This window comes from Boleophthalmus pectinirostris, unplaced genomic scaffold (assembly GCF_026225935.1).
Source record: "Boleophthalmus pectinirostris isolate CB_2022bp ecotype Guang Dong unplaced genomic scaffold, ASM2622593v1 HiC_scaffold_22, whole genome shotgun sequence".
NCBI classification, from domain to species: Eukaryota; Metazoa; Chordata; class Actinopteri; order Gobiiformes; family Gobiidae; genus Boleophthalmus; species Boleophthalmus pectinirostris.
This window is the reverse complement of record NW_026571190.1, coordinates 39005771-39029737: the sequence shown is the minus strand read 5'-3', so window position 1 is coordinate 39029737 and position 23967 is coordinate 39005771. Positions and strand designations below refer to the sequence as shown.

Below are 23967 nucleotides of genomic sequence, written 5' to 3'. Positions count from 1 at the left end.
CAGGGCACTGACCCCGGCGTTACCTCCGCTCCATCTCGTAAACACCATTAACCGAGCGGAATTAACATCCACGTACACGGAGAGAACGACCCGCCGCACTCCTCGTCGCGGCCTCGCCCAAATCACCCGGGCAGGACTTAATCACGCCGCGCCGTTCTTACCGCCGCCGCCACCGTTTCCTCCTGTTTCATTTTAATTTGAGTCTGGAGATACCACGGGAAGCAATCTGCGCTCCTCACATGACAAATCCTCCGTCCGCGGGCCCGTTCGAAACACATGGTTTATGCAAATCAAAGCAAAATGATCCGCGGGATAGAAGCAATGTTAGAGCAATTTGAGACCTGCCAATTGGACCTCGCATTAATATAAAATAAGGAAGGGGAGAGATCTCGTCTGCATACGCGCTCCTCATTGACTGTACCCAAATTAATTTAGCTGAAAGGCCGTGAATGAGGGCGCCCGGGAGCAGCCGCTTGTGGTGATGTATGGCGGGAGCGGAGCCGCGTCAGTGGTGTTTGTGTGCACGCTCAGAGAAAGGTCACGTACCGTCATTTACATAATGTTCCCGCACAAAACAGCAATATTTCTACACTTTGGCAGATAAAGCCTGGGTGAATTCGGAAATGGAAACTCTTAAATCAAACCGCAATCTCCGTTTTTTTTTTTTTTTTTTTTTTTTGCCCGGAAGGCGCCGCGAAGTGTGGAGAAGCTCGACGCTCGGGAGTCACGCGCGCGGATCGACGGAAGTGTGTTTGCGAAGAGGATTAAATATGCATTAGATCTGGTGCTGTGTTTCCTCAAAAAAAAACCCACATACAGTAGATTAAACGCCGCAGATGTCACCTGTGTTTGAGTTATAGCGAGTTATATATATTTATATTTGTTCTGATCTACTTTTAAAGTTGGTGGAGAAGCCTTTTGGAGTTGTACAAAAGGAGCATTATGTAACTTTTCTAGTGGAAGGTTCATCAAATGCTTTTCTTTTCTCCATGAAGGTTAAATGTGTGCAAAAATATGAAAATATCGATGTATTGTATTGTTTAATTTGATCGCCAAGAGTATTTTTTGGTTTATTTGACTCAATTATTTTGTTAAAGAGCGACAGTTTTGTTGCTTGTTCAGAGGAAGGAAACAAATTTATGCGACACATTTGACATTTTCACTGTTTTGTTTTGTTTTTCATATGAACTTTGCACAAGATGTTTTAACAAAGACTTTTAGTATCAGTAACAGACAAGATTCAGACTTTATTTTTACCGAACTGAATTGAATCAATTTGAAATATTTCATATCAAATCGAAAGTGCGCTAGATCGAGGTACGTATCGTGTCGGCAACTTCTTAATGATACCCAGACCTTGCTTTGTCTGGAATGTTCCACAGTATGACTTTAAAACTTTCTATCTTCATGGAGATCAAACCAGGTCAAGTTACAGGTCAGATCTGTGGAGAGGCGACTCCGCTCACAGTCAGAATGTCTTTTTTTCTTGGTATTTTTAAGCTATAAAACCACCCGTAAATGAATAAATGTAAAGTAGAGCTGTTTAATGCCATACTGTGGAACATTCCCATCAAAAAATAACAACAAACCTCCGACAACCTCCACTAGAAAAGACGCCAACCGGAAAACTGTTGTTGAGTACCAGGAGCTCTGAAATAAGTCTGTACTTCAACGACACAACCACCTGGAAGAATTCAGTATAAATAGTATAATTCAGTTTAATATTGAAGTGAAAGTGTTGGTGTCACGTAATAGTCGATCATTTTGGCACGTTGGCGATCAGGAGATGGGCTAAAAACACGGCCGACACCGACAACCAAACCCACAGGCAGTGATACAGACGCAGTAAAGTACAACAATGATCCAAATGACTAAAACTGTCATTTAAACCACCAAAGCTCCAAACACAATGAAAACACTTCATACTTAAAAGTAGGGACGTCCCGATCACATTTTTTGCCCCCGAGTTCGAGTCCTTTGATTTTGAGTATCTGCTGATACCGAGTCCCGACCCGATACTTCTATAAAACATTATAAAATGAACCAAGAGAAAAGAATAAGATCCAGGATGTGTGCGGGATCAGATTGTGTTGATTTCATCTTGTAGTATTTGGGCTGAACTCGTGAAAAATCAATTGTCCAAAACTTTAATATTATTAACTTTTCAAACCATGAACCATCACTGTTGAAAATCTTGACTTTTCACCGTCTGGTCTTGGAATGTGTAACTTGGTAAACTTAACGAACTGGACAAAACAGGAACCAGACGAGAATCAGATCAGACCTGAGACTCGACTCTGCACAATCTACACTTTGTATATTCTGATATTATATAGAAGCCTGTGCATTATATTTAAAACATTTAGGCTCGTCTATGAAATTCAAATAATACAAAATCAACATTGGTCCCACCGCTCAATAGACACTTCATGCCGCTGGACGAACCTTCACCGCCAGCTCCACTGCGCAACATGCAAACAAACAGCGGCGTGTGATTGCCATTGATCAGCCTCCTGAAAATGCACTCTTTAAATCCATTTATTTATTTATTTATTTTTGATCAAGCTGAACTTTTTTGCTATTGTTTGCTTATGTGTGCCTTGTGTCGCCATGGTAACTCCTCAACTTTCCACCGTCAGAGATACATGTAGAACACCGCCGGGCCTGGTGTCACTGCGAAGCATCGATAGGACAAGATTTAAAACAAAAAAAGGGTCTATATTACACAAAATGTACTTTTATGAGCTTTAAGGCTTGTTAGAATGTTGTTCCCTCCTCGAAAACAAACCCGGAGTTGTGTTTTGTTTCATTCACACGGGGGTAGTGGTAGTTTTCGAGTCAACAGCTCCGTTTTTTTACATTTTCTTCAGTCCAGTTTGGCGATTCCAGGGCTAAAATCATCCAAATCATGTTTGAAAACACAATGAAGCACTTCCTGTATGACCACATGACATCACAAAGTGGAACAAGTGTTTTCGAATGTTTTTTGAGAGAAAAACTCAGCCTAAATATGCAGCATTTGCGTGTTAAACGTGAATGAAATAAAACAAAACAATCATGGATATTGTTTTTTATTTATTTATCGCAATTCTAGGGTTTTTGCGCTTATTTTATTTGACTGGTTTTATTGTTTTAAGACTAGTTTGATTAAATCTGAGCGTTTATTTGATCATGTTTGTGGATTATAAAATGTGATATATAAATAAAGTGGATTGGATTGCATCAGAAAATAGCGTAACTTGGGCCCTTTAATGCACTTTTCATTTCTTAGTACATGTAAAGTTCACTTCTGTTGCTATAATCTTGATATTTGTGCTAATGGTTTCTGGAAATTCAATAGCACTGAACTTTTTATTAAACTTTAATCGAAAATACATTAAAAAAATTGTGACCTAAAGATACGAGAACCTCACAAAACCAATGTTGATGATGGTTGGTGTAAATAAAACTGTGAACAGAGCGTGTAACATTGTGGATTCTCGTGTCAGTCGTGATCTGAGGGACTTTTGTCACTGCGCAACATGCAAACAAACAGCGGCGTGTGATTGCCATTGATCAGCCTCCTGAAAATGCACTCTTTAAATCCATTTATTTATTTATTTATTTTTGATCAAGCTGAACTTTTTTGCTATTGTTTGCTTATGTGTGCCTTGTGTCGCCATGGTAACTCCTCAACTTTCCACCGTTAGAGATACATGTAGAACACCGCCGGGCCTGGTGTCACTGCGAAGCATCGATAGGACAAGATTTAAAACCAAAAAAAAGCGACACAAACGGCTCGTCACGGCGACTCTCCGCCGTCGCCGTCACCGCGGACGCTCCGGTCCTCAGCCTCTTAACGAGACTCTTTTACGATCGCGCTAATTACTAATTACACAAGTGGTTGGCTCACTCCGCGGCTCCCTTTTGTTATTCTAATAGTTGTTATTTTGAAGAATGGCGCCTCCGTAAATCCTGCCAGCGGTGCCCGGGCAGGATGGATGAGCCCCGCGTAATGAATCGTCTTTGCGCGAAACCACTCGACCGGCGGTGAGAGGGCGCGCGTCTCCACCGCTCCCGTGACTGCGCTCGCGGGATTGATGACGATGGATCTTTCGGCGGATGGGCACCCTTTTTACCGCGCAGAGCCATTAGCGCGTCTATTGTTGCCCGCTCAGGAGTGTGACTGGCAGAGGTTGCGCCCATCAGAGGGTGAGTAATTACCGCGGCTCCTCTGGCATTGAGAGGGGCCCCGAATCGTGGCGCCGCACCGGGCACTACCTCGATAATTATTTTCATAGATGAATACGGGAGCGGGCAGGATGATGAAGTGGCCATTTGCGCGCGGGGGACTATCACGGGCAAACACGGAGCGCCGAGAAATCTGCTCGTCCACAGACCCGCGGAGCCCGGTCCCTCGTGACTGCCTCGCTCGGAGCCTGCCAGAGGGACCCGCCGTCGCACTTTTGCCTAATTTAGTCCGAGTCCATTTTCCACATCATGGCGCTGCTTGTAAGACGTTTAAATTAGGTTAGTGTAAAAGTAAAAGCCTCTTCCTGAACTTATGAAATCATCTTGAATTTTCCATTTTATGTCTGTTTTTTACTTCTTTTTCGATCGCTTTGCCAGATTCAGTAGGTTCAATGCAAGATTCGGCAACTCACAATAACCCTTTGGAGTATTTTATATTTTAGTTTGTTTGTTTTAAATGTAATTCTAAATTTGTAGATAACAGTAATCCTGTAACATTCAAATAAAACGTTTTTAATATTTTTGTCGCTCAAAATATAAGTCAAAGTGCCGATGTGCGACACTCGGCACAGATCTGGCAACCCGGATTTACCAGGTTCTACACCAGCAGCATGATTTATCGAGCTTTTTGACCCTTTGTAGCTTAATGATAGTCTGATTCGTCAGCCGGTTTCACTTTGTGGAAACCGTCTGACCTCGCAGCATTAGGATTCGTTCGCTTGACAGTAGGCGGGTACTTTTTTATTTAACCAATCGTTGATATTTGGTGGTGACGTTTGTAATGCGCCGCTAAAGAGGATAACTGGTATATTAAGCTTTTCCCAAATCCCGTAGGAAGAAGGGCAATAATGTCTTTCCCCTTGATAAAATTCACCAAACATTCTCTTTGTTTCGGCTGTAAATCGTTGATCTCGAGAATCGTTGACAACACTGAATATATGTCTCTTCGCTGATTGGCTGGTGCCCGAACTCACACTAGTGTATTCTGATTCCTGATCTAGTCGCTGGAGAGAAATGAAATTGAGCGGAGGCACTAGGTGGCGCCAGCCTGGTTAGGTAAATGATGGATAAATCGAAGAAAAGAAAAGTTTCTGAAGAAAACAGAGCGTTTAATGCTACGTGGGCAGATGCATTTTCTATCAAGGCTGATGAAACTATTACTACTTTTGGTTTGCTGCGGGTGGATAATTTAAGTTTGGATTGTTTATTTCCTACGAGGAGGACTCAAATATACATTGAGTAAAAATGTGTTTAAACCACAGGTGTCAAACATAAGGCCTGGGGGCCAGATCCGGCCCTCCAAGACCTTTAATCTGGCCCTCGGCTGATTTTCTACTAAAATATTTTAATTCTATTTTTTATTATAATATTGTTAATTTTCTGTGGTGTTTATCACAGCAGCGTCTCCAGCGTCTCTGTACGTGGCCCCTCCCACCAGAGCAGCACAAATGAAGACTTGTCTCTTTCCAAACGCTCTTAAAGGACGATCGTTTTGACTGTTGACCGTGACACCCTCATCAGAAAAATGTCCAACATGAGAAAAGTGGAGCCGAGTGCAGAATTTTACAAGAAAAACTGACTTATTCCTATTTACATAAAGTTCATGTTAAAACTTTGTGTTGAAATTGTATTTTTCTTAAAGTTTCAGGTTGTTCATAATATTATAATATTATAATAAGAAAGAGTTCATCAATTAAAAAAGATTTCTGTAATAGATTTGTGTTTCTCTGCACAAATATTTGAACTTATTGTTATTTTTGGGGTTTATATGACATGAGTTTTCTGATCCGGCCCCTTTGGGATCAAAGTCGGTTGGATACGACCCCCGGACCAAAATGAGTTTGACACTCCTGGTTTAAACCAACAACCCCTCAATATAAAAAAAAAATATGTTTTTTGGTTAAACATGGAGACATATTTGAACATTGAACAACCACTGTTTTAAAGCTTTAGAAAACGCCGCAGTGTTGAAAGTTCTCGTACCTGAGCAGGCGCTGTGTTCCAGAAGCAAAAGAGTCGTCCAAAAGCACTTTCCCTAAACGGCACAGAGCAGTCGCCTCTAGAGCTGCTTTTGTTTTTTTTTTTACAAACTTCTTTAGAGGAGGTGGAGCAAGATGATTTAAAATCTTTATACACCAAAATTAAATCTGCATAATTTATTGTGTTGTCCCAATTTAGGTATTTGTTAAGTTAAGAGGAGTTTTGCTTGTCAGAGTCCAACTAGTATTGCAATATTTTAGATGCAGCAAAATAATTGAATTTAAATACATAATTGCAGAGTTTGTCATTAGATTATTTCTTATATGACGAAAATTTGATAAATTATATCAGATTTTATTCACAGTTCTTTTGACATGTTGTTTGAACGATATTTGTGGTCCAGTGTGACTCCCAGATGCTTCACTTCATGGACCAGTTTCAGTTTCTTCCTGTAGTCTGCACCAAAACGGAGCAAAGGATCATGGTCTATGTAGTTCACTCTGTTTTTTTTTTTTTAGCTGTTGCTGCACCACGACAATGAATTTAAGCAAAGAAACTTGTGATTCAGTATATTGTGATGGTCCATGATATTATTGAGAGACGGTACGATATCACGATATTTTGGTTATTGTTACACTCCTAGAAAATAGTGTAATATGAGCTCTTCAATTCTTGGATCAGCTCCTTTTGTTATTACTTTCTCTGGTTCTGTACGATCACAAAAATCCATCCGTGTGTTTACCCCGGGGCAGTTCCACGTTCTCTTTTGGCTCTGGTGCGCACTTGCTGCTCTTCCCTTTAAAGGCCCCTGCGTGTGTGATCTGGAGCCGGAGATTTGTGGGGACCCCCAGGCCACGACGGCTTCGGAGCGCCTCACATTAAGCACCCCAGAGCCACCTCCAGCTCCGAGAAAAAAAAAAAAAAAAAACACAACTGCCCCGACACCTCCAGAGTAAACCCCCGGCCTCCTCTCGATAAACACTTCATTTGTTACCGGTCGTTTGAAATCCAGGTCGCAAAATAAACAAATAACGTGCACAGGTTTTACATTAAAGGGTCTATATTACACAAAATGTACTTTTATGAGCTTTAAGGCGTGTTAGAATGTTGTTCCCTCCTCGAAAACAAACCCGGAGTTGTGTTTTGTTTCATTCACACGGGGGTAGTGGTAGTTTTCGAGTCAACAGCTCCGTTTTTTTTACATTTTCTTCAGTCCAGTTTGGCGATTCCAGGGCTAAAATCATCCAAATCATGTTTGAAAACACAATGAAGCACTTCCTGTACGACCACATGACATCACAAAGTGGAACAAGTGTTTTCGAATGTTTTTTGAGAGAAAAACTCAGCCTAAATATGCAGCATTTGCGTGTTAAACGTGAATGAAATAAAACAAAACAATCATGGATATTGTTTTTTATTTATTTATCGCAATTCTAGGGTTTTTGCGCTTATTTTATTTGACTGGTTTTATTGTTTTAAGACTAGTTTGATTAAATCTGAGCGTTTATTTGATCATGTTTGTGGTTATAAAATGTGATATATAAATAAAGTGGATTGGATTGCATCAGAAAATAGCGTAACTTGGGCCCTTTAATGCACTTTTCATTTCTTAATACATAAAGTTAGTTGCTGTTTAGTCCTTTTAGTGTTTTAATTATCTGAAATTTTAGTACTTAGTTTAGTCCTTTTTAGTCCTGGTTTGTGACCTGATGGAGCCCAGGTTTAGTCTTAGTTTAGTCCTGGTTTAAATCTTAGTTTTAGTGCAGGTTTAGTCCTGGTTTAGACCTGTGTAGTCCTGATTTAGTCTTACTTTTAGTCCTGTTTTAGTCCAGGTTTAGTCCTTTTTTAGTCCTGGTTTAGGCCTTATGTAGTCCTGGTTTAGTCTTAGTTTAGTCCTGGTTTAATCTTAGTTTAGTGCAGGTTTAGTCCTGGTTTAGACCTGATGTAGTCCTGATTTAGTCTTACTTTAGTCCTGTTTTAGTCCAGGTTTAGTCCTTTTTTAGTCCTGGTTTAGGCCTGATGGAGCCCAGGTTTAGTCTTAGTTTAGTCCTGGTTTAATCTTAGTTTAGTGCTGGTTTAGTGTTTATTTAGTCCTATTTTAGTCCTGGTTTAGTCTTAGTTTAGTCCTGTTTTACTTGTAGTTTAGACCTGATGTAGTCCTGGTTTAGTCTTAGTTTAGTGCTGGTTTAGTCCTGGTTTAGACCTGATGTAGACCTGATGTAGTCCTGGTTTAGTCTTAGTTTAGTCCTGGTTTAATCTTAGTTTAGTGCAGGTTTAGTCCTGGTTTAGACCTGATATAGTCCTGGTTTAGTCTTAGTTTAGTCCTGTTTTAGTCCAGGTATAGACCTTCTGGTGCGCTGGGTTAGTCTTGGTTTAGTCCTGGTTTAGACCTGATTTAGACCTGATATAGCCCTGGTTTAGTTTTAGATTAGTGCTCTTTTAGTCGTGGTTTAGACCTGATGTAGTCTGGGTTTAGCCTTAATTTAGTCTCAGTTTAATCCTGGTTTAGTCTCAGTTTAGTCCTGGTTTAGTCTCAGTTTAGTCCTGGTTTAGTCTCAGTTTAGTCCTGGTTTAGTCTCCTGGTTTAGTCCTGGTTTAGTCTCAGTTTAGTCCTGGTTTAGTCTCAGTTTAGTCTTGGTTTAGTCTCAGTTTAGTCCTGGTTTAGTCTCAGTTTAGTCCTGGTTTAGTCTCAGTTTAGTCCTGGTTTAGTCTCAGTTTAGTCCTGGTTTAGTCTCAGTTTAGTCCTGGTTAGTCTCAGTTTAGTCTGGTTTAGTCTGGTTTAGTCTGGTTTAGTCTCAGTTTAGTCCTGGTTTAGTCTCAGTTTAGTCCTGGTTTAGTCTCAGTTTAGTCTTGGTTTAGTCTCAGTTAGTCTCAGTTTAGTCCTGTTTAGTCTCAGTTTAGTCCTGGTTTAGTCTCAGTTTAGTCCTGGTTTAGTCTCAGTTTAGTCCTGGTTTACACCTGGTTTTAATATTAAAAGAAAAAATAACATCACAGGGGGATGAAAAAAATGTTTTCTGGTCGAAGCACTAAAGCGATAATTCCGATTTTATTTATAATCAATCTGTATCAATCTGTACACTATAAAAAACATAAAAAAACAGATCTCAGTCTGGATTTGCGAGCACCCATGAGTATTACTTTATGAATATTTAACTTAATTTATTCAGAATATTTTAATGAAACCAGTTTGTAAATGGACGCCATCGTTCACCGTGGACAGGTTCACTCTCAACAACAAAAGCTCCTCGTTAAAACTTACTCGGCGCTGATACGGGGACGTTCGTTCTGCAGATGTAAACCGAAGAGAAACGTGACGAGTACAAACGGTGATTAATATTGATTAAAAACTGGGACGTAGCTGGGTTGGGATGGTTGGTATAAATAAAACTGTGAAGAGTGTGTCACATTCTGGATTCTCCTCATTCTTATCGTCATCTGAGGGACTTTTATTTTGCTTCATGGTCATTTGTGGGTTTTTTTTGGCAAAACGAGTGACAATTTATACTCCTCTTTACTGTTGACGGGGATCAGATTATTCAGAAATTGCGATTGACCTGGTTTAGACCTGGTTTGGATCTGATATAGTCCTGGTTTAGTCTTAATTTAGTCTTAGTTTAATCTTAGTTTAGAGCAGGTTTTAGTCCTGGTTTTAGTTTAGTCCTGGTTTAGACCCAATGTAGCCCTGATTTAGTCTTCGTTTAGTCTTAGTTTAGAGTGGTTTAGTCCTGGTTTAGTCCTGGTTTAGTCCTGGTTTAGTCCTGGTTTAGACCCAATGTAGCCCTGATTTAGTCTTCGTTTAGTCTTAGTTTAGAGCTGGTTTAGTCCTGGTTTAGACCTGGTTTAGTCCTGGTTTAGTCCTGGTTTAGTCTTATTTTAGTCCTGTTTCTTAGTTTAGTCCTGTTTCTTAGTTTAGTCCTGTTTTAGTCCTGGTTTAGTCCTGGTTTAGTCTTAGTTTAGTCCTGTTTTAGTCTTAGTTTAGACCTGGTTTAGTCCTGGTTTAGACCTGGTTTAGTTTTAGTTTAGTTTAGTCTAGTTTTGTCCTGTTTTAGTCTTAGTTTAGACCTGGTTTGGATCTGATATAGTCCTGTTTTAGTCCTGGTTTAGTCCTAGTTTGAATAATAAAGGAAAAAATTTATTTTTAATAATAATAATAAATTTTATTTGTAATCAATCTGTATCAATCTGTACACTATAAAAAACATAAAAAACAAAGATATCAGTGTGGATTTGCGAGCGCCCATGAGTATTACTTTTCTGAATAAATTAAGTAAAATATTCAGAATATTTTAATGAAACCAGTTTGTAAATGGACGCCATCGTTCACCGTGGACAGGTTCACTCTCAACAACAAAAGCTCCTCGTTAAAACTTACTCGGCGCTGATACGGGGACGTTCGTTCTGCAGATGTAAACGGAAGAGGAAAGTGACGAGTACAAACGGTGATTAATATTGATTAAAAACTGGGACGTAGCTGGGTTGGGATGGTTGGTATAAATAAAACTGTGAAGAGTGTGTCACATTCTGGATTCTCCTCATTCTTATCGTCATCTGAGGGACTTTTATTTTGCTTCATGGTCATTTGTGGGTTTTTTTGGCAAAACGAGTGACAATTTATACTCCTCTTTACTGTTGACGGGGATCAGATTATTCAGAAATTGCGATTGACCTGGTTTAGACCTGGTTTGGATCTGATATAGTCCTGGTTTAGTCTTAATTTAGTCTTAGTTTAATCTTAGTTTAGAGCAGGTTTAGTCCTGGTTTAGTCCTGTTTTAGTCCTGGTTTAGTCCTGGTTTAGACCCAATGTAGCCCTGATTTAGTCTTCGTTTAGTCTTAGTTTAGAGCTGGTTTAGTCCTGGTTTAGTCCTGGTTTAGACCTGGTTTAGTCCTGGTTTAGTCCTGGTTTAGTCCTGGTTTAGTCTTATTTTAGTCCTGTTTCTTAGTTTAGTCCTGTTTTCCTTAGTTTAGTCCTGTTTTAGTCCTGGTTTAGTCCTGGTTTAGTCCTGGTTTAGTCTTAGTTTAGTCCTGTTTTAGTCTTAGTTTAGACCTGGTTTAGTCCTGGTTAAACCTGGTTTAGTCTTAGTTTAGTCCTGTTTAGTCTTAGTTTAGTCCTGTTTTAGTCTTAGTTTATGTGGTTTAGTCCTGGTTTAGACCTGGTTTAGTCTTAGTTTAGTCCTGTTTTAGTCTTAGTTTAGACGTGGTTTAGTCCTGGTTTAGACCTGGTTTAGTCTTAGTTTAGTCCTGTTTTAGTCTTAGTTTAGTCCCGTTTTAGTCTTTAGTTTAGTCCTGTTTTAGTCTTAGTTTAGACGTGGTTTAGTCCTGGTTTAGACCTGGTTTAGTTTTAGTTTAGTCCTGTTTTTAGTCTTAGTTTAGACCTGGTTTGGATCTGATATAGTCCTGTTTTAGTCCTGGTTTAGTCCTAGTTTGAATAATAAAGGAAAAAATTATTTTTAATAATAATAATAAATTTTATTTGTAATCAATCTGTATCAATCTGTACACTATAAAAAACATAAAAAACAAAGATATCAGTGTGGATTTGAGTATTACTTTTCTGAATAAATTAAGTAAAATATTCAGAATATTTTAATGAAACCAGTTTGTAAATGGACGCCATCGTTCACCGTGGACAGGTTCACTCTCAACAACAAAAGCTCCTCGTTAAAACTTACTCGGCGCTGATACGGGGACGTTCGTTCTGCAGATGTAAACGGAAGAGGAAAGTGGCGAGTACAGACAGTGATTAATATTGGTAGATGTGTTGGAGTCTGCGCCCCCGCCCGAGGCCCTCGCTCTCGCTCTCTCCTGGGGCCTCCCGCTGGGCCCGAAACGAGGCCGAGAGAAGCGTGAGTCTGGACCGCTCCACTTCTGCTCGTCCGGACGGCAGAGCGGAGGTCGCAGGGTCAGCGGGCCTCTCAGACTAAATAAAATACTGAAAATATAAAGTGTGATATGAAAAATAAATAAATGCATGAGTGTATGTATTTGTAACATTCATTTTTGTTTTATTTTAACGTTTTTAAGGCGCAAAACTGTAGGTAACTTTTTGGTTCGGGGTCAGTTACCTGCTTTTTTTTCTATGAATACGTCATTGCTTTGCCTGAAATGTTCCACAGTGTGACTTTAAACAGCTCGACTTTACATTTATTTAATTACAGGTGGTTGTAGAGCTCAAAAATACCAAGAAAAACAAACATTCTGACCTAAACCCTAAACTCTAACCCTAACGCTTAACCAAAACCAGTTTCCTCACTTTCACAAAACTTTCACTGAATTTACAAAATTCTATGACTTTTCCAGCCCTGGGAAACTTACATTTCCAATTTCCATGACTTTTCCAGGATTTCCATGACCATGAGAACCCTGTTTGCATAAGTACACAAGTATAGTTTTTGTTTTGTTTGGATTAACAATAAAATAACCCTCTATTTTAAACTTGTGCTACGTAACTTTAGAGTTGGGGGTCCTTCAATTGCTTGTTTCTATGGATACGTCATTACTTTGGAACGTCCCACAGTGTGACTTTAAACAGCTCTACTTTACATTTATTCAATTACAGGTGGTTTTATAGCACAAAAACACCTAGAAAAACAGGCATTCTGACTGAGCGGCGTCGCCTCTCCACAGATCTGACCCGTAACTTGTCCAGTTTGGTCTCCGTGACGATAGAAAGGTTTAATGCCATACTGTGAAACATTCCAAACAAAGCATATACAAGCAATACATCTCCATGGAGAAAAGCATTTGATGGACCCTCCACCATAAAGTTACACAATGTAACTAAGACAAAAAAATAAATAAATATATATATATCTATATATCTATCTCATTGCGCTAAAATCAAACCACATTTTTTAGTTATGGTCCATAGATCCGGGGTCTCCAGTCTGTAAAGGGTGAAGTATAGTTCTGCGTCGACTCAAACCACACTGATGCTGTCGGCTTATTGCTGTCGTTTTTTTATGAACCATCTCCAATGCAACAGAAGCACAGAACAGACTCACCGTCAGCAGAACATCACAGAGAGAACACTCATAATCCACTGAGTCGTGTCCTTTAGTCCAACACAAACTGAACTGCATCAGCGCACAAGGAGCGAGCAGTTTTTTCAGAGCTTATAGTTTATGCAAATGAGTCATGTGATTTTAAGTTTCGTTTCTGTAAAATGTAAACAAATGTGCGCAAAGCTGCATTAAACACATTAAACGTAAAGAAAGGAAAGTGAAGTCCAGGACGTGTGTGTAGGGGATGTAGAGAGAACAAGTCAAAGCTCTTATTTTCTGCGTCACCTCCTGCTGTCTGTGTTGTTTCGACGTGTAGTTAGAAAATTTGCAGGTGACGGTGCAATGGTGCACGTCGGTCAACGCACACGCGCTGTGTAGGGAGTTGACACAGACTCTCTGCATTGTGACGCAGATGATTTGACGCTGGACCGTAAATTGGGCTTAACTCGGGAGCTACCAGCAGCTCTCCACCACATTCCAAAGTGTTCACCAAGAGATTTCTGAATTATATTTTTTGTGCTTAATAACAAAAATCGAATGAATTACCACTGTAAATGTGTCATTTTGATGCTTAACTTGTGCACTAATAAATAGATAATGTTTATGTTTTATAGGAACTTAACTGTTTAAAGCTCTTAGACTTTTTTCAATTTCTTGCGACCTCTAAAAACAGTAACTCTCTGGCATTTTCGTTTCATAAAAGGACCAAAGGATAAAAGGTTGGAGACTCACTGCTTTAGATCGACGCCTGCGGTTTTATTTGTCGTCCGTGTGTGTTTGAGTAATTTAGCGATCTCTCCTGGGCCCTATTCAAACCCTTTTTAAGGTTAGCTGTGAGATTCTGTACGAGGCTCCGCCCACAAGCCCACGACAACTCTCCAGAAATACACAAAAACATGACACAAACCCGATGCGATGTGCGGTAGCTGATTGTGTTGCGATGACGCTCTGAAGGGGGAGTGACTTAGCATTTTGAAAACAGTAAAAGGTAACGTGGTTAATGCCCCACAGAAGTAAAATACCTCCTCTTTAATATTGTTTTTATAGTGTCGTTACTGGAGTTTTAGCAGAAACTGAAACATCATGAATCAAACATCTGCTGTATTGTTTCTATATTGTCAAGAACTTTTTGACGATCAACTTACACACACACACACACACACTCACACACTCTTATTTGAGCCATTTCTTTCCGAATACATCTTCCGTCTGAAATCCTTTAAACGTAAACCGGCACATCAGAGCGTGCGGGGCGTGTTTTACGAGCTCCGAGCGCCGCTTTGTCATTCCACACGTTGTTCCCGACAGCTCCGCTTTCTCAAGGTGTTGTCGCTGCCAATAGTGTAACGGGATAGTCCTGGGGAATAGAACCCCCCCCCCGAACCGGCGCGGACCCAGCGGGACGAGGAGCCAGCGTCCTTATCAAAGACACAGGCTTGTTGTGGTTAAAGGTGCACTGTGGAACTTTTCTGATGGAGTCTCCATTTTTAGCTGGGTCTTCATTTGTGTTTTGTCTGTTTTGAACTGTGTGTTGAGAAAAGTGTTATACAAGTGTTGTGTATTATTCTTATTATTAAGCCCGAGCGTCATGAGGGGCGTAGGGTCCGTTGTGAGTGAAGCTCTCTCCTCTCCAAACACACACTGACCCTCATGTCAGGGACTGGTGCCGCTGACATGACACGGTGGCATCGCCCGTGGCCTCGTTGTTATTGTTCACCCCAAAACACAGGGTGCACTTGACATCGTGCACGAAGTGTAGCGTAGTGGTAAAGCCTGTTTGTGATAGACAGATTGAATCTGTGCTGTGGAACATTGTAAACACAAGCAGGTAGTGGACCCCCCACCACAAAAGTTCCACAGTGCACCTTTAAATCTTTTCATAGTCCGAAACAGCACACATAGTGTAGTACTGAAACCTGCTTGTCTCCCTCATGACAGATTTAGCTTTAAAGTATACTGCGGAACATTTTAGACAAAGCAATAACATCTCCATGGAGACAAGTAGGTAGTGGACCCTCCACCACTCCACCGGAAAAGTTTCACAATGGACCTTTAAATCTTTTCAAAGTCCTATACACCACACAAATGTTGTAATACTGAAACCTGCTTGTCACACTTAGTCAAAGTAGTAACATCTCCATGGAGACAAGCAGGTAGTGGACCCTCCACAAAAAAAAAAAAAGTTATTTTTAAAGTCTGATTCACAGAAAAAACCAAGTCCAAAAGTGTTGTATTTTTGAAACCTGTTTGTGACAGGCAACAGCTTTACCGGAAAAGTCCCACAATGCACCTTTAAATCTTTTCAAAGTTCGATCCCCCTGAAGAAAAAAAAACAAAACAGACCTAAACCCAAACCTAAAATCAGGACTAAGCCAGGACTAAAATCAGGTTTAAACCAGGACTAAACCAGGACTAAACCAGGACTAAAACCAGGACTAAACGAGGACTAAAACCAGGACTAAAATCAGGTTTAAACCAGGACTAAACCAGAACTAAACCAGGACTAAAACTAGGACTAAATCAGGACTAAAACCAGGACTAAACCAGGACTAAACCAGGACTAAACCAGTTCTAAACCCAGGACTAAAATCACAGAAAAAGTCCGATCAGCACAAATGTGTTGTAGTTTGAAATCTGCTTGGCGATAGTCGACAGCTTTACCCGAAAAGTCCCACAATGCACCTTTAAATCTTTTACCAAAAAAAAAAAAACACACAAGTCCGACCACTACACAAAGCTGTCTTTATGTCCTCGCGCTGATGCCGGGCCTCGCTCTAGCAACGCCGGCTTGGTAATTGCTAACACATGTTGTACCTCTGTCTCGCTGCAGCCGTCCGAGGGATTTCTGGCGCCTCGACTACTGGGAGGACGATTTAAGGAGGAGACGACGGTTCGCGAGAAACCCTCTCGGATCCACGCACTCCGAGGCCACGCTGAGGGCCGCCACGGAGCACGGTCAGTCCCCCCCCCCCCCCCCACACCCTCTGCACCCCACACCACGCACAAGAGCACAAGACCATAAAAATTAGCCCTGCCGTAGCTGTAAAAGATTTATGGCGGCGTTAGGCGTAGTAAAATGCCGGCCGTATTTGAATTTCACACGAGTAATTTCGGCCCCTCTGGCTCCCATTATGCAAAGAGGGGGTAATGATGTCAGCATGGCGTTCTCTCCGGCGCGCTCTCGCCACTGGGCATGTGCGAGCCGGCGCTGAACCACACTTGTTTTTTTTTTTAACGCGTAACAGCGGATGTTAGATGTGGTGAGTTATCGTCTTTTTTTTGTTTTTTGTTGTTGTGCTTTTGCTTTTTTTTTTGTAAATTAAAAATACGTTGTGCAGCTTTTCTAGTTTGTTTTCATTTCTATCTGCATGCTTTGGTTGAAATTGTACGTTCTGAAAGTTGGACTACGTATGTAACTTTTCGTTTCTATGGATACGCCGTTCCTCTGCCTGGAATGTCCCACAGTGTGACTTTAAACATCTCTACTTTTATTCAACATTTATTCAAGTACAGGTGGTTTTAAAGCTCAAAAAAACTCGAAAAAACAGACATTCTGACCTGTAACTTGGTCCAGTTTGGTCTCCATGGAGATAGAAAGGTTTAATGCCGTACTGTGAAACATTTCTAACAAAGCAATAACGTCTCCATGGAGAAAAGCGTGCACCTTTTTATCTAATTTGGAATTGTATTTTTTACAACTACAGATTTTGTTTATTGCCCAAAAATTACACATAAATGACCATGTAATTTGATTTGCAAGTTGCCATGGAGATTTATACATTTATGGACATATTGTGGAACATTTTAAGCACATCTCAAGCAAGAATACAAATCTTTACTATATATAGTAGGGTGGTCTAAACAATTTTTATTTTAGTTTTTTTTAGATTCTCCAGATTAAACCCTGTATTTGTTTGTTTTGTTTCATATCTGGCCAAAATATTTGGGTCCAAATTTTATGCAAATTAATTCCATATTTAGAGGCTGTCCTATAGGGAATATACTATAACATAGAACCAAATAATTTGTCATTTTATTCTGCAAACACAAACTGAAACTTGCATAAAAGTTGCTTAAAAGTGACTTGAAAACTCAAAATGAGTCATTTTCCAGGAAACTTCATGCAGCTTGAGTAACATCTGAAACATCTCCTTTTTCTTCCAAATTTCTTTCTTCTTTTAAAGGTGGACTACGTGTGTCACTTTTCGTTTCTACGGCTACGTCGTTGCTCTGCCTGGAATGTTCCACAGTGTGACATTAAACATTTCTACTTTTATTCAACATTTATTCAATTACAGGTGGTTTTAAAGCTCAAAAAAACCTAGAAAAACAAACCCTCTGGCTGTGAGCCGCGTCGCCTCTCCACAGATCTGACCTATAACATGGTCTGGTTTTGTCTCCATGGAGATAGAAAGGTTTAATGCTATACTGTGGAACATTTTTGGGTCCAAATTTGGAACTTTTGGGTTCAAATTTGGAACAAATTTGGAACATATTTGGGTCCAAATTTGGAACATTTGGTCCAAATTTTATGCAAATTAATAAATATTTAAAGGCTGTCCTATAGGGAATGTACGATAACATAGAATCAAATAAATAAGGTGTTTTCGAATAATTTGTCATTCACACATCACAAACTGAAACTTGCGTAAAAGTGACTTGAAAACTCAAAATGAGTCATTTTCCGGGAAACTTCATGCAGCTTGAGTAACATCTGAAACATCTCCTTTTTCTTCCAAATTTCTTTCTTCTTTTAAAGGTGGACTACGTGTGTCACTTTTCGTTTCTACGGCTACGTCGTTGCTCTGCCCGGAATGTTCCACGGTGTGACTTTAAACAGCTCTACTTTTATTTAACATTTATTCAATTACAGGTGGTTTTATAGCTCAAAAAAACTAGAAAAACAGACATTCTGGCTGTGAGTGGGGTCGCCTCTCCACAGACCTGACCTGTAACTTGGTCCGGTTTGGTCTCCATGAAGATAGAAAGGTTTAATGCCGTACTGTGGAACATTTTTGGAACATATTTGGGTCCAAATTTGGAACAAATTTGGAACATATTATACATGGAACACACTATATTATATAGTAGGTCTTGTCCAAACATTTTTTTTTTTAAATATTCTCTAGATTAAACCCTGCATTTGGTTCCATATCTGTCCAAAATATTTGGGTCTAAATTTTATGCAAATTAATAAATATTTAAAGGCTGTCCTATAGGGAATATACTATAACATAGAACCAAATAAATAAGGTATTTTCGAATAATTTGTCATTTTATTCTGCAAACTCAAACTAAAACTTGCGTAAAAGTGACTTGAAAACGCAAAATGAGTCATTTTCCAGGAAACTTCATGCAGCTTGAGTAACATCTGAAACATCTCCTTTTTCTTCCAAATTTCTTTGTGAATCATCATTTCTTTTGGTGCTAAAACCTAATGCAGGGTTCTAATCGAGGTGATCTGAAACTTTATTTTTTGATGGATCACCTCAATAAATGAAAACTGTTTATATTTTTAGGCAAAATGCAAAGTCAAAAGGATAAAATGTAAAGTTATTTATGAATTTATTCAATCAGATGTAGTTTTATCATTTAAAACTACAGAAAAAATAACACAGTATATTCAGACTGTGAGCGGGGTCGCCTCTCCACAGATCTGACCTGCAACATGATCCAGTTTGGTCTCTACGAAGATAGAAAGGTTTAATGCCACACTGTGGAACATTCCAGACAAAGCAATAACGTCTTCATGGAGAAAAGCGTTTAACAGTGCACCTTTTATTATCTGATCTGTGTTGTTTTTATTCAACTACAGATTTTGTTTATCATTCAAAAATATCACACAAACAACCATTTAATTTGATTTGCATGTTGCCGTGGAGATTTATACATTTATGGACATATTGTGGAACATTTTAGGCACATCACAAGCAAGAATATGAACCTTTATTATATATATAGTCCAAAAAAATTTAAATCCAAAATATTTGGGTCTAAATTTTATGCAAATTAATTTATTATTTAAAAAGAGACTTGACCTCTGTATCCTTATAACAGTGGAACAGTGTCCCAGGTTTTGTATTTGTTCATTTGTTTCACAAAACTTGAAAAACTGAATAAATAAAAAGTAAAATAAATAAAAAATAAATAAAATAAATAATTAATATTTAGAGGTTACTTAAGACACTTGTAAATTGCCCTAAAGCGTCTATATTGTAGTAGCCTGATTCATCAGCCTTTGTGGAAACCGTCTGACCTCGCAGCATTAGGATTCATTTGCTCAACAGTAGGTAGATACTTTTTTTATTTAACCTAATCGCTGTTATTTGGTTGTAACATATGTAATGCACCAACATCCCGTAGAAAGAAGGACAATAACGTCTTTCCCCTTGATAAAATTTACCAAACATTCTCTTTGTTCCGGCTTTAAATCCTCGATCTCGGGAATCGTTGACAACACAGAATGTACGGCTCTTCGCTGATTGGCTGGTGCCCAAACTTGGAGTTCCAGAGTTCTTACAAATCTTCTAGTGTATTCTGTTTCCTGACTTAGTCGCTGGAGAGAAATGAAATTGAGCGGAGGCACTAGGTGGCACCAGACTGGCTAGACAGTTGTGGCCTTCCAAGCAGATCTCCAGCATTATCGTACATCACACACATGCTGCGTGATGACGTCGGGAAAACAAATGTCCAATAGGAACTTTGTTTTCCACCAAACTCATGCTCTCTGTCCATTTTGATCGGCCCAAACTTTGCCAAAGACTGTAGTGAGTCAAAATGATCGATGCTCTGAGCGTCTGTGTTCGTAACAAATGAAAAAGCCGCTCTAAGTGCAGATATTTCTCAAATAAATGCCAAATTACTCATCTTGGTTTTGCGTAATTGCGCATCCTTTGCTATTTTTATTTGAAATGTACAAATATAAATGTAATAAACCCCACGGAAATGCAGGAAGTGATGTTACTCTGTGAACTGGACCTGACACCAGCTGTTTCCACGACTGACACCAGAAAAGTAAATTGATGATTGCACTTTTTTTGTTTTTGTTTTAAGGACAATAAGTATATTTTTAGTTTATTTACAGACTTGATATTTTGCACTTTTGTCGCTAAAACTCTAAATTAATATTGGTTTATATCCAAAAAGTTGTTTAAACAAGTTTGCTGTGTGTTTTGTATGAAAAAGCGTGAATTAATTTGAGGTTTTTTCATGTGTTTTTCTGGTCCTGTCGCTTTTATTACATCCACACGACACGACTACAGCAGCAGATTGTGAAATAACAGGTCGTACTGAAATAAAAGGATGTTTAAAAGTTGGAACTTTAAATGCAAAATTAAGAAAAAAAATCCAGGCGAGGACAAAAAACCTACTCAAATTGCCTTCTGGTCTGGACGGGTTAAGGTTCCCATACTTTCTTCTGCAGGCGAACGTTTCATTTGTACGTTTCTGACGACACAACCTGGCAGACGTCGCCCCGCGCCACCTGTTTAAAGTCTTATTTCAATCTGAACGCAGTGGCATGGATTAAACACCGTAATACGAATCACACATGTTTTTCTTACAGTCCATAAATTAATTTAAAAAACCAAAAATGGGATACACTGATTTAGCTCAGCGTAATAAATAGTTTTCGTCCCTCGGGTTATAACTGATCGTTGTAAACCGCAAAACCCGTCCAGGACTCGCGTGTGTGTGTGTGTAACTTGGCGCGGTTCGGGAAAAGCCTTCGATACAACGGCCCTTTTTTCTCCTTTCACTTCCAGCGGGGTTTAATCGATGCGACGTCGAGCTCTTCTCCGTAAAAAAGACAGGTGCAGGTTTTCAACGGCGGGAACACTCCGGCGTTCCGAGCGGCTCCGTCCGGATGACACATGTCCCTGCATTAGCGGTTTGGAGTTGTGTTTCTCTTTTGGAGTCGGCGTAATCCCTCATCGCGCGCGTCCAGACCGCAGCGGCGGGACGCGGGACGCCGAAGGGGCAGGTTTAGCAGCTCAATCAACCGCTCCAGATCCAAAAAAAAACCCAAAAAAACACTCACGTAAACACACAAAAGTAAAAATATTATTGTGTATTCATGTTATGTTTGTGTAACTTTTCCGGCGGAGGCTCCGTTAAATGCTTGAGATGCTGTGGCTTTGTCTGGAATGTTTCGCAGTATGGCATTAAACCTTTCTATCTCCATGGAGACCAAACCGGACAAAGTTTTACAGGTCAGATCTGTGGAGAATGTCCGTTTTTCTTGGTATTTTTGTGCTATAAAACCACCTGTAATTGAATAAATGTAAAGTGGAGCTGTTTAAAGTCACACTGTGGGACATTCCAGAGCAATGACGTATCCATAGAAACAAGCAGGTGACGGACCCACAACTATAAAGTTACATAGCAGAACTTTAAAATAGAGTATTATTTTATTGTTAATCCAAACAAAACAAACAAACTATACTCCTGTACTTATGCAAACAGGGTTCCCACGGTCAGGGAAATCCTGGAAAAGTCATGGAAATTGGAAATGTCATTTACCAGGTCTGGAAAAGTCATGGAATTTTTTTAATTCAATGAAAGTTTTGTGAAAGTGAGGAAAATGCTTTTGGTTAAGAGTTAGGGTTTAGGGTTAACGATGTAGGTTTTTAGGGTTTAGGGTTAGAGTATATATACAATAATTGATCATTAAGAATTTCATTGATTACGTTAATTTTAATCGACAAACCTGAATGTAGGTTGCTGTGTGTGTCGTGACCAAACAGGTGTGTACATGTGTCTCTGCATCAGAAGGAGCGAGACACAAACAGTGGGTCAGTCTGTAACGAACCGAAGCACAAATGTGGATTTAACGATGATTTGTACAAGAAATTCCACACTTTCCGTTGCGTTGGGACAAGTGTGAGTCCATGTGCACAGTGTATAAAGCAGCACATATGTTTCTGTGTCCAGTGGGAAAAAGTTTTACCAGGTGAGAGTCGCTCAATGTGGATGACGAGGCCCCGCCCCCCTCCCCCCGTACGGTGTCCTGGTTTTGACAAACACAAATCTGGTCACACTGACCTGTATTCACCTGAGTCATGTCTTTTAATCCGACAGAAGTTGAACCACATCAGCGACACAAGAGCTGGAGTTTTATCTTCACTTAGTTTATGCAAATTAGCCATGTGGTTTTAAGTTTTGTTTCTGTGAGATTTGAACAAAACTGAATTAAACACATTATAATGTCAAACGGGCTGATGTGGCTCTAGAGTCGTTACGGTTTATATGTCGTAAAGTTGAATTTATTTATGCAGATTAGTAGTGCAGATAGTAATAATAATGATGATCATTTTAATATAAAAACGTTAATGATTAATCGATAATCGATCGTTAATTCTTCCAACGATCGATTAAGAAAATTTCATCGAATGCCCATCCCTAGTTAGAAGTTAGGGTTTTGGGTTTAGGGGAATTTTAGTATCTTTTTCACGCAACTCCATCATTCTGTTAAGTTCTCATGAGACTGTTATGATTATTTCTGAACGTCTGCGCCTTTTGTTTAAAAGAGACGACAATGTTAAAATGTCTGAATGTTAAAAAACTCTAATCCCAAACCATAAGGTGAGTGGAAAGAGTTCACGTTTCAGATTTAGCCCTAAAAGTCTGATCATTTCTACACATGTAGGTGAAGTTTCCCGTTTCCGTGACTTAAACTGCGATGCCGGACTTTGGTGCCGCTTACGAACTTGAACCAGGACAGACTTGAGATGCGCCCGCGTAGACTGTCGGGTGATCAGGACTGAAACGAAACTTGAAACCACATGGCTCATTTGCATAAACTATAAGCTCTGAAAAAACTGCTCGAAAACAGCGAAACAGCAAAATCAGAATTAAATATAAGCATGATATCGATATATACGATACGTCAGAATTCATTTCGTGTTTAAAAAATATCTCAAGATATATTTAAATTATCGAGATATCGTCCACCCCTAGTCGTCCGTTTGTTTCTCTTAATGCGCCTTATAGTCCAAAAAATACAGTCAGAGTCTTAAATTACGCAAAATTGTCTCCTGTCTTGCTGTTTAAGTCGTGTTACAATGTTTTAGCTCCTCAAAAACAGACCTGGAGTTGTGTTTTGTTTCACTCACACGTGTTTGAGTAACTCTTTTATTATTAGTCTGTCCACATCTCCAAACCTCAAAATGCTCTGCTCCGTCTTGGCAGTTTTCATGTTAACAGCTCCTTTTACTTTTAGTTCAGTAGAAATTGGCAACTCCACGACTGAAATGATCCAAACGATTCTAGAGAAGGTGTGTGAAGTTTAAAAAAAAAACAAAAAAAAAAAACACTCTGGAGCACTTCCTGTACAACTCCAGGTCTGTTTGTGATGAGAATCTGTGTGTCATTTGTTCATTCGTTTTTCAAAATAAAACCAAAAATAAGAAAATGAAAAAAGCAACTATTTTCTTCATTATTTATCTCCAAAACCAAAATGAAAAAACAGATAATGATTCGTTTTTTTTTTTTTTTTCAGTTTTTGATTTTGTGTTTAAATGAAAAATGGAAAAAACTGATAACGGCCGTTTCCCGTTTACGTGACTTTCGTGACTTTGATCCCGAACTTTTGTGCCACATACGGACTGAACCTGGTCTGGTCCTGGTTTTCAGTCCTGGCTTTAGTCCTGGTTTTAGTTCTCTGGTCTAGTCTGTTTCTAGTCCTGCTGTCAGTCCTGCTTTAGTCCTGTTTTAGTCCTGCTTTAGTCCCTGGTCTAGTCCTGGTTTAGTCCTGGT

General features: G+C 39.5%; 1 protein-coding gene across 1 annotated transcript in view; it reads left to right on the top strand.

Annotated features, from left to right (window-relative positions):
* lrba (LPS responsive beige-like anchor protein) overlaps window positions 1-23967 on the top strand; it is a 702007-nt gene that overhangs the window by 406557 nt on the left and 271483 nt on the right. Inside the window, 1 exon segment of the mRNA XM_055158186.1 lies at window positions 16043-16167. Within this exon segment, the coding sequence (XP_055014161.1) occupies window positions 16043-16167 (125 nt within the window).